A 15182-nucleotide genomic window follows, 5' to 3' on the forward strand; every position below is an offset into this window, starting at 1 on the left:
AGAGTTGGGGGTTCAAATCCACCAGCAGTCACATGCTGAAGTGTCCCTGGGCAAAACACTGAACCCCTTGTTGCCTCCAATGTGTGTTCCATCGGTGTATGAATGTGATAAAGCATTAGTCTCTTTAGAATGATTTGTTCAATTAGCTTTGTAGAGTTCTAGTAGAGTGCTGTATGAATGGGTAAATGAGGGCACAGATTGTTGTGTAAAGCACTTTGAATATCTCGATAAGATAGAAAGGTGCTATACAAGTACAGTCCATTTACCATTCTAGCTCCAAATTCCCCTCCGTTAAACCCTCCCAGCAAAATTCCCAGCTTGTATTAAGCTCTCTCTGTTTTTAGACACCTCTTCCCTCAGATTTGTGTGATAACCACCACTTTGCAGTAAACACAGGTCAGAAAGGAAACATTTCCACTTTGCATGTGGCACCTCAAATTACGCACTCCTGTGGTCTGCACCGTGGTGGTTAAACACGGTTGCCTCTGAAGAAATGGGAAGATGGCAAAACCGGTGCATCCTGCCGTGCCTCTGCTGTCTCCCTCAAACTATTCAAATTTGCACATCACATAGTGCTCCCTCTGTTCTCGGCTGCCAACTGCAGCTTTGAACCAACCTGCCACTCAGCCATAAGATCAACCACCATGCAATTCCAGAGATCCCTATGGAGGGCTAATATACATGCCACATGTCCTTGTTCTGCTCTCTGCTTATGCACACAAACTGGGCCCAAGCAAGATAACCTGATAGTGCCCTGCTGTCTGCCACATGGCATAGAGTTATCTGCGTTTGCAGATGGTGTGCTTAACAGTGCTGTCGATCCAGTTCTCCTTACCTGATGACAACCTTGACAACATGCATTACTGTTAACATGATCCAATTTCATTACTATTCTGAAAACACACTAGGACATGCAGTTGCAGCCATCTATTATTTTTGGGTGTGTTGGATAAATTATCCAACAGCGTGCTTCATTCCTGTTCCTGCAGCGATTAGTTAATGTTACCCAGCCCATTTTTTAACCTGGCGTGTATAGCATTTACTTATAGTCTTGTCAAACTGATTGCCTTGCTTTTCTCAGCCTTTACAACAGATTAAATAATATATTTTACTTCAGCACAATGCTATGCAATTAGAGAAATGTTTTGCTTATGGCCCTGTGACAGACTTGCAACCTGTCCAGTGTGTACCCCATTTCTCACACAGTGATAGCTGGACATGGGCACCAGTGACCCCCGCGACCCAAAAAGGAAGAAGCAGGTAAAGATAATGGATGGATGGATGGATGGATGGATGGATGGATGGATGGATGGATGTTTTACTGAACTCTACAACAGATTAAAAATTCATACTCAATAAGTCAGGTAAAAAATAAGTCAGGTCCTCTGGATGGTTTCTTTTTTTTTTTTTTTTGTTGAAATGCTTCATCCTTCATGCAAAGGACTTCAGTTCGAGGAGCCACAACAGACTCAGTTGCCCAAGCAGCACAGTCACTGTCATGATCAGCGGCCCCCCGCTGGCCCCCATCTGCTTATGTATCTGCCCCTTTATGACATGCCACGTTTCTGCCCCTTCCTGCCATAGTTTCTGTTTCCATGCTTTATGTTGCCTATCACCCATCTCTCAGCTCAAGCCTACTCCTGTAACTCCATGCCACGCCCCCTTGTTACCTCCACTGCAGTCAGCCTTCATTCCATTCACCTGTTCACCTGCCTTTATAAGCCCCATGTCCACATCCACCAGTGACGAATTATTGTACCTCTCGTGGTCCCTGCCATTCTTGTTTCTGTTCACGCCTGACATTCATGCCTTGTTCTCTGGATTTTCAACCTCATGCCTTGCCTTCTGGATTCCCTGTTTTTGCCTACTCCTTGTCTGGTTTTGAACTCTACTTTCTGACCAAACTCTGTTTCTGATTATCACAATTACGCCTCACGGATCATGACTTGGCTCTGGTTTCTGCTTTCTGCCTTCCTGTTCATGACCCCTGCTTCAACAACTGGACATCGTACTGGACATGGTTTTTGGATTTGCCCCCCACGGACCACGTACAGCAACAGTTTTGCTTTGCAGCTGCTCCACCAGTGACATCATCACTGCCATGTTGACCGGTGACTCTCTCCCTCCAGCCTGTGAGAAACTTGTAACTCAGCTGATCCTGACTCCTCCGTCCAGCTACAAAAATTATAAAAACTGTTCTTTTGTACTCCTGTGTCTGACTTATTTGAATCATAAACCTAGTCATGACACTCGCATAGTGGGCTGAAAACTGTTGGATTGTATACCTGGATTACTGAGCATGGACTTTGTTGGTCAACTTGAATCACTTTGGCCATGGCTGCCTCAGAGGAGTCGACGGGGGTGAGGGTGGACAACAGAAAACATCTTATCACCATCAAACTGGCTGGTCCACTGTTGATTGTGGGACTGTTTGTTGTGGCTCCTCAGACTGATGAAATCCTTTGGATGATGGGACAAAATGTCGCAACAAAAAAGCAACTGTCCAGAGGACCCGATTCTACAATTGCTGCTGCAGATAAAAGGCTGTAATTTTTACTATGCTAAGAGAATATAAAAAACATTTTGTTGTGTGTGCGCTTAGAAAACGGTGCAAGAATTAATGCAGTGTGACATAAAAGTCCACGCAAGGCACAACAATATAGATATTTGTGGATGTTCATGAAGTAAATACTGTAGTTGCATGTAAAAATACACAAAATGGCACATCGTGATGCACGTTATATGCAGTGGCATCATGAAAACTGATTTGTACAAGGCCGCAAGTGTTCGGACTCGCAACTGTTTAATTCAAACATGCTTCGGTAGGCAGGACAAGCATGTTGTTGCTGTTGCGGCAGTTGAACTTGTGTCCCTGCAGCGACAGGACGAGTCAGCAACGCTCACCATCAAGTCACCCTGTTACGTTGGATAAAAATCAAAATCACACTTATCCATCTTCTTTTACACACAAACTGCTGGGAATTGAATATTTTTAGATGAAAATGCATGAAAAGTTACCCAAATATAGAGTGACTTCTTGTGTTTAACATAAATCTATCTGACAACCTGCGCAGACAAAGAGAAAGTGTGCTGGAGATAACCTTCCCGTGTATCTGTCGGGGAACAGATTATATGCCTTGAAATAAATGATGTGCTAAGAATGCTATTAACATTTGCATCGCAGCATGATTAACGTGATCATCTGTTTTGACTAAATCAAGTTTAACAAGGCCTGTTGCATCATTTAGCACCTTCAAAACAATGCCCTTTGGCCCAGCAGTGGGTTTTGTGACTGCATAGGGAAATGAAGCTCTGCGTGGTACAAAATGCTACATTGTTACACTTGGCAACATTTAGTTTTTGATTAAAAACTCACTTACCTAAAAGTAAATCACATAATGTGATACTCATCAGAAAGGTTTTACTGTGGTTTTGTCGCATTGCTTTCGCTGAGTGGACAGCTTGAGCTGCAGAGATAAATGTTTCAAAAACTGTTTTAATGATTTTGAGCTGTGTTGGATTAAAATTAATTGTGTGCAAATCTGTAATGCTGCCATACTTTATGACCACATTAAGTTAAATTATAATTCAACTTGTGTTTTGTGATTATTTTATCAACCAAACTTTTGTTTTTCTTTTGCTTTTTTCACTCAGACCTTATTTAACTCCAACTTCTTTAAATGAAGGCAAATTCCAGAAAAGAAAAAATGCATATTGTTTCTGAATTGCAAGGAAGGAGAAATGTTTTTAAGAAATTAACAAAAAGAAAACACAAATGGTGCCAATGTATTTAAATTATCTTGGAATCAAATCGTCAGAACTTGCTTTTAAATTTGTTTTGGACAATTTTGTTCTTTTCCTCTTTATTATTATTATTATTATTATTATTATTATTATTATTATTAATACTACTACTACTACTAATAATAATAATAATAATAATAATAATAATAATAATAATAATATTTAACCTTATCCACAAATTTATGAAAGGACTGGACCTCTCACCCCCCAAATGAAAATTTAGACAGCCATCATTTTGCATGCCCAGACAAGCAATATCTGTTCAAGCAGTAACCAGCGTGCAGACACTAATCTTTCCAATTACTGTGATATATAAAGCAACTGATCCAAAATATTTAAAGTGTTTATAAAAATAAATGCAACTGTTTGTAGAGATTCCAGCATTTTCTGTTTCACACCACCTTTTTGCAGCTCCTGAGTGGCAGGGAGGAGTTTCTTCTCTTCAGTTGTAGCTCATCTCTCTAATGAGCCACAGCTGTATGGAAGGACTGAGGCTGAACAGAGGACGATGTTGAGTCATTGTCTACTTATGGTATTCACTGAGCTGCCTGAATTCCTAGTGCAATTTGAGAAATTAAGAGTTAATTCTGTTTTCTTTGTGCTCCTCAGAAGAGAAAATTGTATCCCTCAAGTTTGGAACCTACTTGTGTTCTTCAGGCTGAGTTTGTCTTGGAGCCATCATCATAAAACCAGTCTTTTCACACCAACCTGTGAAACTCAACTACCATACTCACCTTCCTGGACCCTGGCATCCTACCCCAGGTGCGGTCCTGTTTGGTGCCCTGGGCGAAGCATTAATGGCTATTTAACACGATCCAAGCTACATCACAAGATCATTGTCTTTAGTAATTGTAGAAGCCTAATATTACTTTCTCATGTGGTAGTTACTTTTAGAAGAATTTCAATCTTCAAAATGTAATACATTCTGCTGAAAACCAAATATATCATCCTAAGCTGCTAAACCTAAAGAGTCAACCTAAAGAGTCAGCTTAAAGCATCAGCCTCCCCACCATCACAGACATCCACACCTCTAGATGCAGGAAGAGGGCCACCTGCATCATGAAAGACCCCACTCACCCAGCACGCACACATTTTGCCCTGCTTCCCTCAGGCAGAAAGTTGAGCATTAAGTTCAGAACTACCAGACTGAGGAACAGTTCTAAACTGAAGCTGTTAGACTCATACATCCCTAATCAGGATCATCACTTTGAAAAAAAAGGCTATAATCACCATTTTGATTGTTAATATGGGCTGCTGATTATCCATACTGCTGATCTCATGCTGATGTATTGCATGCTGCTGTATTCATTCATAGTCATCTGCTCACACAGACTCATGTTCGTGCTGCTGTTGTTCAGCGTATTGTTTTTGCACCATTAAGTGTTTAGCATATTTCTTAGTTCATATTATCTTTATTACCGTTTTCTTTTACAATTTATACTTTTGCTATTGTTGGATGTAACTGGGACCCTGTGTACACAATTTTGTTCCACCTCTTGTACCACATGTAACGCGAATGACAATAAAGAACCTTGACCTTAACAGCAGTCAGCATCTTGTTATTAGTAATTAGTAAACTTATCTTGCAACAGGCTATATCTTACATAACACCTTTCATGCTCCAAGAGATCAAAAGCTGGTTGGTTCTCTAACTATCTTTCAGACCGGAGGCAATGTGTTCAACATAATGGTACTTCCTCCAGTTATTTAACAGTCAACAATGGTGTACCACAAGGCTCAGTCTTAGGACCCACCCCCTTTACAATCTACATACATAATGTAGGTAAAAACATCCCTAATGCATCCATACATTTCTATGCTGATGACACAGTTGTTTATTGTCGAGCTAAAACTGTTGCTAAGGCTTTCCAGCTTTTGAAATCTGCATTCAACATCATCCAGATTGATTTGTTTCGCCTCAAACTTGTCCTAAATGCCGACAAAACCAAAGGGATGCTTTTTTCAAATAGGAAGTTGGTCCCAGCAGTTCTTCCTCCGATTTTATCCTCAAATGGTGTCCCCATTGAGTTTGTTGATTCCTATAAATATTTGGGTATCTTGGTCGACTCACATCTCTCTTTTAAGCTCCATGTGGAAAACTTGATAAAGAAACTGAAAGTTAAACTGGGTTTCTTTTTCAGAAACAAATCCTGTCTAACCCTGAATGCTAGAAAACGCCTTGTATCTGTGACTTTTCTTCCCTCAATTGATTATGGTGATATTATTTACATGAACGCCCCTACAAGAACCCTGCAGATGTTGGATGCTGTCTATCATGGTGCACTAAGATTCATAACTGGCTGTGATTATCGTACCCACCACTGCACCCAGTATTCACTGGATAACTGGACATCATTAACTTCACGCAGACTCTCTCACTGGTATATTTTCATCTTTAAATCACTTCTTGGTCTGCTGCCTTCATACATCTCCTCCTACTTGTCTCTGCGTGAGTGCAGCTACGGAGTGCGCTCTCAGGACTTTATTACCTGCAGTGTTCCCTCAGTGAGGACTGAACTAGGCAAAAGGGCCTTCTCCTTTTCCGCCCCTGTTTCCTGGAATATCTTACAAAAAGATTTGAAGCTCTCGACCTTGATCTCTCCAAGTGTCTTTAAGAATCTGTTGGACTCATGGCAGGGTCCAATGCTGACATGTTCCTGTTTTTAGTTTTCTACATTTGTCTTGGAATCTAGCTGGTTTTTTTTTGTTTGTTTTTGTTTTGTTTTGTTACCTTTTCCTTTTAGCCATCCTATTTGTTAAAAACAAACAAACAAAAAAAACCCTGTAGTATGCTTTTTTATAACTGTTTATTGTTGTTGCTGTTGTCCATTGTTGTCATCTTTCTTTGTTGAAATCAGGTCTCTCTTGTAAATGAGTCCTCGAGGCTCAATGGGATTTACCCGTATAAATAAAGGTTGATTGAGATGACACAGCTGCATACCTTTTTTATTTTGCGTTTTCTCTTTTTCCTGAGCAATCAATGGTGTGATTTACTTAGAAGTTAGACACATCTCTGTCCCAGCAAGGGAGAAAAGACCCCCCCCCCCCCACACACACACACACACACACACACACACACACACTTTCACAACCTGTGTCAGACCTCAGCAAAAGCTACATGTCCTGCACCTGGCAGAGGCACCCAATCCACAAGTGAGGAATCAGAAACCAATATGTAGGCTAGACAGGCTATATGAAATAACGCATTTTATTTTTTGGAGGGTGAGGGCGGGGCCTGGGCACTCATTCTACACTGGGGAGCTGCCTATATCACTCATATCAGAAACTGTGATTTGTCCTATTCTCCTCAAGGCCCAAAACACCTTCAACCTGAGTATGCCTTCCCAGTTTATTCAAAGCCTTCCAGAAGATTCTGTCATGAGAAAATATCCCTTTGCATCCACAGATAATTACCCATTTCCTCCTGAGTCCAGCTCCTGTAAACACTGTAAATATTAAGTAATTTTATTATTTCTTACCTTATGTCTCTTGAGTTACCCACTCTGAGTAAATTAACACAAATGTGTCACTGTCCATTTCACAATTCCAGATTTTCTCACTTTCTGCTTTAAACTAGAATTTAACACTTACTCGTTGATCATATAAACAGTTTTCAACGTCAACAGCCTAAATGCATCTACATAAACACATCTTTCATAAAATATGTCTTTGCAAAATATGTTGTTGTTTTTTTTCTATTTCCCTACAAAAAAATATTCTTACTTCTGGTAAGATAGTGAACAAGCTCACTGTGGCAACCTAAATTTGTTCACTCTTTCAACCAAAAACAAGACTTAAAGAAGATATATGAGCTTTAAAATTATAACGTTATACATTTCCATTTTGTGCCAGGCTTCTCTTCATTTGGTTATCCATTTGGTCCCCTAAAGATTATTGTTATCAGCATGGATCCCACAAAAAGCTTGGATGAAGAAATCAAGTGCTGCAGTGGGAGCCCACCTTTTCCAACCCTTTCAGCACCAAGCCATTGACTCCTGCCTCACAATTCCCTGCACTAAATGCCACTTACGCTATTACAAGTTTTCAGCTGAGTACAGCTCTGACCTGATGGAGCTGAGGACAAAGGGAGAGCACAGAAAGGGACACTTATGAAATGCCAGCAGAGAATAACCACCAATGGGATATGGGGTTGTTTCATGGCCGCTGAGGCACTGAGCTTGACACAGACAGCATCAAACTCCCACTATACCTTAAAAAGATGATCGCCGGTATGTTTGCTTGAATGCTCGCAACGTATGCAGCATCACATGAGATCTCGTTTATCCAGGTGTGGAAAGTGTTCTGTCTCACTGAATGGCATCAACACACTTGTAACTTTTAGGCAACCTTGACATAATTGTACCATAAATGTAACTGACAGCTCGGCAAGCTGTTCCTGACTTGTACTCAATCATAACTATATCACTGTCTACATGGAGGACACAAGCTGCAATTCAGTTCAACGGTATGATTTTGTAAATTTTCCGGAGCATATAGAATGCTGTATCGACGTGTGCCCCTGTATTGAAGAGATACAATAAATATTAAAGGCATAGTTATGCTATTAATAGCTTTTATAAGATAGACGTTAAATAGGTCTGATCAATTGATATTTTATCTAAGTAGTGTAAAATGATCCAATCAGCTTCAAAGGTAATGAAATCATATTAGCATAGAAAAATAGCCAAGCACATGCTTTTTAAATTTTGTGATACTGTGTATTTCTCAAGGCTTTGCCGGTTGCCTAGCAACTGTCAAAGCCAAATAATCGTCTGGCACACAAGGCTTGTAAAAAGGGGGATTTGCTTTTTTTACATTTTTTTAAACAAATATTTTAAACTGCGCTAATCAGTGAGCCTTGAATTTGTTTAAAAAAATAAAATAAAAAAAACATTGCTCACTTCTTCTTGTCCTAAAGCCAAACTAAGTTAGCCAACTGCATTTTCTCTACCATGGCAGATGGGGAAAAGTGAGACAAGATAAAGTAAAACTTACATGTTCTATAAGCTCCCTAATCATGCCATTCCACTGGCCCTTGTCATCCTGAGAGCCATATTTCCCATCCGGCACCAGGCGGATTTCATACGAGAAGCCCAGGATGTTGGCCAACTCTCTTAGCAAGTCGATGCAGAATCCTTCAAAACGGTCGTTCCCAACCAGCGCCTTGTCAGACTTCTTAAGCATGACATATGGCTCCTCCTGCACACACCCAAAAGATCAAATAAGAAGCAATGGTGAGGTCAGCTTTTTCAATTTGTTTCAGCACATGCACCTAATTGAAGCAAAGTGATGTGAGCTGACGAGTCACTGTTGCACTTAACAGATAGAGACAGCAGATTGGAGTTCAGTGTGTGGATACAGCGAGTTAAGATATGAAAGAATGCTACGTTATTCTTTTACATAGAAATTATTGAAACAAGTACTGAGCCAAACAAAGGCTCTATTCGCACGGGATTAGTTTTACCTAGGGGCCACATACTATTTGTAATATTACAGAGATTGTCTGTGTTGTTAATCCCGTGTGAATCGGCCATGTCAGTAATTTGTAAAGTAAAAATTCCCCCACAAAATACCTACTATATTTTGCTGAACTCCAAGGTCCTGTGATAATACTAATCATATGCAAATAGGCATCTCTTTGACTTGGACAAAAATGGGTGGGATCCAATACGTAATTAGGCGTTTTTTTGTTTTTCTTTGTTATTTTCCAAGCAAAATAATTTGGAAAAATATAAAACAAGGCTTTTTTAATTGAACGCGCTGCTCGCTTTGGCTTTTGCAGATGCTGCTACTTCCTTCACCGCAGATGACAGCAGGTGTGGAGACATGCGCATACAGCCGGTGATCAGAGGACCCATCCATCCATTATATTTATCTGCTTCTTCCTTTTCAGTTAGTGGGGGTCACTGCTGGCCATGTTCAACCATCACTGTGCGAGACAGATTGTCTATCTGAGCTTAACGTGGCTTTTTTTAACCTCTTAAACCGGCCGGTCGGACCTGCCTCCTCAACAAGTAGATTAACACAATTTTATATTGTGCATTCTTATTTAGTTTTCTTTGTGCTGATTTGTAAAACCACATCAAAGCCTGAGACAGACCCGGCCTGCACATTAAGCACATTATTATGGACCGGACATGACAACGCAGCGCGTTATCATATCTGGAAGATGTTTGTAATTTTCAGGCTTTGGTTATCTCGTGCGAATGCGCCACATAAAAAGCAGATGTTGGGGAATAATTCATTTATTACATGTGGTCTCTAGGTAAAATTAATCCTGTGTGAATAGGGCTAAAGACTGTAATGTTAGTAAATGTTAACATTTTCATCTCGTTTATTCTTCAATGATGGTTATAGACACAGTGGTTTGCTTTTTATTTTTCTACTATAAATGTATCTCCAATGTTGAGCTAACCAATCCTTCTGTCGTCTCTGTTGCACATTAACCTATTTAGCAGGTGCAGAGGTCAGTCCATTTCATGATCAGGTCTACTTGCATGTGACGCACTGTGTGGCTGCTCATAATTCGGGCTGTATAAAAGCCTGATTAGGAACAAAATGCAAGAGTGAAGAGAATCGTGCCCACGATGGTGCCTTCATCAGTTGTCAGCCTCCTCAGAGGGATAGCGACTGAGCTGATGCCTGCAGTGACAATGACTAATGCTGAATTGCTCACAAATGATTTCCTTTATTTAGTGCCTGTTACCATTTCGCTGTCAGACAGACTTGGAGATCCTGCTGAGCATTTCAAAACATGTTGGTCCATTTATGCAAAAGCTGTAATACAAGTTATTGCCCCCCAATAGCGGATATATAATTTACTAACTGAGCTGAGAACCAGAGTAATTGATTCTCTAGTGAAGGTGACCCCTTGCATTGTGTTTTTTTTGTGTGTATGTGTGTGTGTGAGAGAGAGTGAGTGAAAAAGAGAGACACGCTAAGGAAATGATGGAGTCAAAGAGGAAAAAAGAGGCAGCCACGGCACTTCATTCCCTGAGGAAATTATTTTTATAAGAGGCAGACGTAGTGAAAAATGCAGGTGGTGGAGTCAAAAACACAACACTTGCTGATGGCATGTGGACACAGTCTATGTGTAGGTCAAATATTTTTAAACGCCTTCAAAATTATTCCAACAAAATAACTAACCTCAGAACATAACAGTAAGAAGAAAACATCTGTCGTTGTTATAGTTTAAAGCCACTTGGACAATTACTTTTAGCATAACTCTTTAAATAATTAACAAGATGTGAATTTTTGATGACAATGCATTTTGAGGGCAAATGCTTTGCTGCAAACTTTTCTTAAGTTGTCCAATTAACTTGATCAAAAGTTTGCACGTTTACGGGGGGAGAGAGCCATTACCATCTGTTTCTAGCCTTCCAGTCTGCGCAATTCCCTGAGGTTTGGACTCAAATCAAAGTCTTTAAACCAGCTCTACCCTCACAAATGCAGCATGAATGTATAAGGAAAATAGGAAGAAAGCAACGTTTTAAATAGACATTACAGAAAAGGGAATGCAAACAATTATTTTAAGAGTAAAAAGATAATAGGTGCCCTAATCTATTCTACAAAGTTATCACTGTTAAACTGTCAGATATCTTCTGATGCATGCTCAATAATCCAGGTAGAAAAATCTAAAAAAGTTAAATCTGGTCCTCTGGACATTCGGTGCTATTTAAGAGACTGATCTGAATACAGCTCCTCAGACTGAGGAAGTCTCTCGGATGAGAGACGAAACGTTTCTACATTTTTTTGTTGATTTGCTTTGTTTTGTTTTTTTGAATGTCCAGAGGACCAGATTTAACTTTTTTAGATGTCAGATATCTTGTGTATGCAACTCAAAAGAATCAGTGTGATGCAGTTTTATATGGGGTGCCGTTTGTAAAGTTACACAGACAAAAATTAGCAATAATATTTTATTTTTGCTTTTCATAACAATATTTTGGTTCTGCCTTTCATAAGAAAAAAAAGGTTTTTTTTTCAATGTTATATTTTCATCTTTGTATTCATACATTTACAAATGTCATAGTTCAATAACTAAATACGTAATTTACAAGCAAAATATTTAGTTTACAAAATAAATACTTAATTTGCAAGTTAAATGTTTAGTTAGCAAGCTAAATATTTAGCGCCACACTAAATATTTAGTTTACAAATTAAATGTTTATGTCCAAGATGAATGTTTAATTTACAAACTAAACAGTTAACTTCCATGTTAAATATTTTGTTAGTGAACCAAATATGTGGGTGTAAATTAAATATTTTATTTCTAAGCTAAACATTTTCAAAACTAAAACATTTAATTTCCAAACTGAAAATTTATTGTCAAAGCTAAATATTTAATTTTCAAACTATACATTTACTTTCTAAGCTAAACATTTAATTCCTAAACTAAATATTTAATTTGATAACTAAATATTCAGCTCTGACCTAAATATTTATTTTCCAAACTAAACATTTAATTTCTAAAACAAATATTTAATTTGATAATTAAATATTTAAGTTGGACATAAATATTTAACTTGCTAGCTAAATATTCAGCTTGTTAGTTAAATATTAGTTTGTAAATTAAACATTTAGCTTGGACATAAGCATTTAGTTTGTAAACTTTTTTTAGTGTGGAGCTACATTTTTAGCTTGCTAACCAAATATTTAGTTTGGAACTATGATGTTTATTAATGTATGAGTAACAAGGTGAAAATATGACTGAAAAAAAACCTATTTGTTTTTTTATGAAAGGCTAAATAAACCAAAATATTGCTGTTAATTTTTGACTCTGTATTTTTACAAACAGCACCCCATAGTTTTTTATTATAATATGAAGATATTGATATTAAACTTGAAACTCATATCTGCAGTTAGGACATTTAATAGCTCTAAACTAATGATTATAAAATATAATTGTATATTAAAATAATTGGGAATCACCAATGTAAACTTTATAAGGAGAGAAAAAAAATCAACTTTATATAATTCTAACATAAAATCAGTTACCAGTTCTTCAGCAGTTCAAACCCCCGACCACTTAAAATCATTGTTCTGCTTTTCTACTCTGAGACAGAATTAATATAGATGGCACCTGATAGGCATTAATTATGGCTCATTGTGGCCTTGCTTGTCATAATTATAGCTTTGTGGTACAATATAGGCATAATAACAGTGTTTATCATTGTAGCTTGAAGGGGTGTGCAGTGGTGCCAGCACCTCCCTGATAGCTCCACCAACAGACTTCAAGAGGCAATGACAGAGTTAAGTACAAACAACTTCAAATCGATGGTTGTGTAGATCTGGAATGGGCTTTTTTTTGTTTTGTTTTTCTGTCTAAACATGTAATTAATGCTTTTTCAAGACTAGTTCATTGCATCTTCCTGACTTCATTTGTCCTTTTTTTTTCCAGTCTATTTTTGCTCTTTGGTTGTTAAGCTGAAAGGATTGTTACAACAGAATGTGGAAAAACCTACAATGTTCAAAATGGGGGCACCTTATGAGTCAGTCACAGAAAAACAACCTGATCACAGTTTGTTATAATAATGTAATACAAGTAAAAATGACCAATTTTCTCTAAACTGCATGATATTAGCAATGCAAAGAACAAGCTTTTCAGTCAACATACATTAATACAAAAAAACTGGGGAGACATAAAGCATAAACACTTTGCACACCAGGCTACACGTGTGACCTACCAGAATGGTGGTGACAACAAGAGACCGGTTAGCCAGGGAGTCTGTGATGTTCATCCCTTTTCGCTTCGGCACTTCTGTGATGTTAAGACCTCCTGATGCACTCCACTTCCCCACCTGTGGAAGATGAAAAGTGTGTAGTTACGTGTCCTGTGTCCGTCTGTAAGCTATGACCTCCACAAACTCCTCCGCCAACCATCACCCGCATTAGAGCCAGGCTGAACACATCTCTGGCAGCATTAGATGATTGGCTGAGTCACCTTCTATCAGCAGGGTAAGGTGCTTCGAAAAGAAGAAGGTAGTTAGAGACATGTCTAGAAAGTCATAAAAGATGATGGGTAAATCAATGATGGAAGATGAAAACATTGGATTGCAATTTAACTGATTAGATACTGAAAAAAATATTGACATATCCACAGTTGTGATGCATGTTTATGGCAGGGGTTCTCAAACTTTCTGGGTTCGGGGACCTCTTACAGGGGAGAAAAAGTTTCAGAGACCCCCTCATAACCCTCATGTTTTATTACATTTTCTTCATTTTGTCTCTTTAATGCAATGGAAATATTTGTGTAACATAAATACTTTAGACCTGTTCTTTAATAGTGTTAATACAATTGTTATACTTTTAAACATGGTGTATTTTTTATTCAAGACACAAAACAAAATGTTTAATTTCTACTTCCAAAAATTACAGTTTTATCAAAATTAACCATATCTAAAACCCTTTAAAACTTTGTCTGTTCACATAATAAACATAATAAACGTATTTCCGCTTCTTCAAGTTATTACAGAAAACTGTTTATATAAAACTGAATTCAATTCATTTCATTTATATAGCACCTATATATACATATATATATAAATTAAGTTAACACTAGTTATCTGAGGAGCAGACAGCTTTGAATTTAACTCCATTGCAGAACTCTCATCTTGAGCAAGCACAAAGGCGACGGTGGAAAGGAAAAACTCCCTTATGAGGAAGAATCCTTTAGCAGAACCAGGCTCAGGACAAGCGGTCATCTGCTTTGACCAGCTGGGTTTGACAGGAACAGATACACAATGGCAGGTCGAGAATCACATGATAATATAGAAATAGTATCATACAGAACAGAATCATAACAGCAGAAGTTATACCAAGTATTTTTTTTCATTCTTGCGGAACCCCAGAGGTCCTGGGACCCCAGTTTAAGAACCACTGGTTTATGGTATGCAAATTATTGCATACAAAAAAACATAATTCAAAAAATGTATAAATGAATTGAGCAACACCATTACTAACAAATTGCAAACTTTTTAAAATAATTTACAGGCAATTTGAAAAATTCTGTGAAAGGTTGAGCTGCATTGTGAACAGTTATTTTTTCTCTGCCTCCTCGGTATTATAGGCCAAATGAGTTGAATAAATAAAAAGACTTACACATGCAAGGAGCCCTAAGGCGAAAATCTCTGCACGCTACAGAAACACACTCTGAAACGTATCATTAGTGCAAATAGTCCTGTGGCTGTCTATAACAGTCTCTGTTTGCTAGTCAAGCTCACCACCAAAAGCCTCCTCCGCTTCCACTGTTGCTACACACAGAGCTTTTAATATTTGCTGGGGTTTGTGCTTGAGGTGGATCCATTTAATGTCACACAACCCCCACACCCCTAAACACACACACACACACACACACACACACACACACACACACACACACA

At 38.4% G+C, this 15182-nt stretch overlaps 1 protein-coding gene across 1 annotated transcript in view; it reads right to left on the reverse strand.

Annotated features, from left to right (window-relative positions):
- The window catches only part of LOC119409670 (glutamate receptor ionotropic, kainate 3), a 123069-nt gene that overhangs the window by 21450 nt on the left and 86437 nt on the right, over nt 1–15182 (reverse strand). The window contains exons 9-11 of the mRNA XM_037676573.1: nt 13488–13601; nt 8800–9003; nt 7870–7878 (exon numbers count right to left, since the gene is read on the reverse strand). Of these exons, the coding sequence (XP_037532501.1) occupies nt 7870–7878; nt 8800–9003; nt 13488–13601 (327 nt within the window). The remainder of the gene's footprint in view (nt 1–7869; nt 7879–8799; nt 9004–13487; nt 13602–15182) is intronic.

Source organism: Nematolebias whitei, chromosome 5, assembly GCF_014905685.2.
Source record: "Nematolebias whitei isolate Nwh7 chromosome 5, NemWhi1, whole genome shotgun sequence".
In the NCBI taxonomy this organism is placed as follows: Eukaryota; Metazoa; Chordata; class Actinopteri; order Cyprinodontiformes; family Rivulidae; genus Nematolebias; species Nematolebias whitei.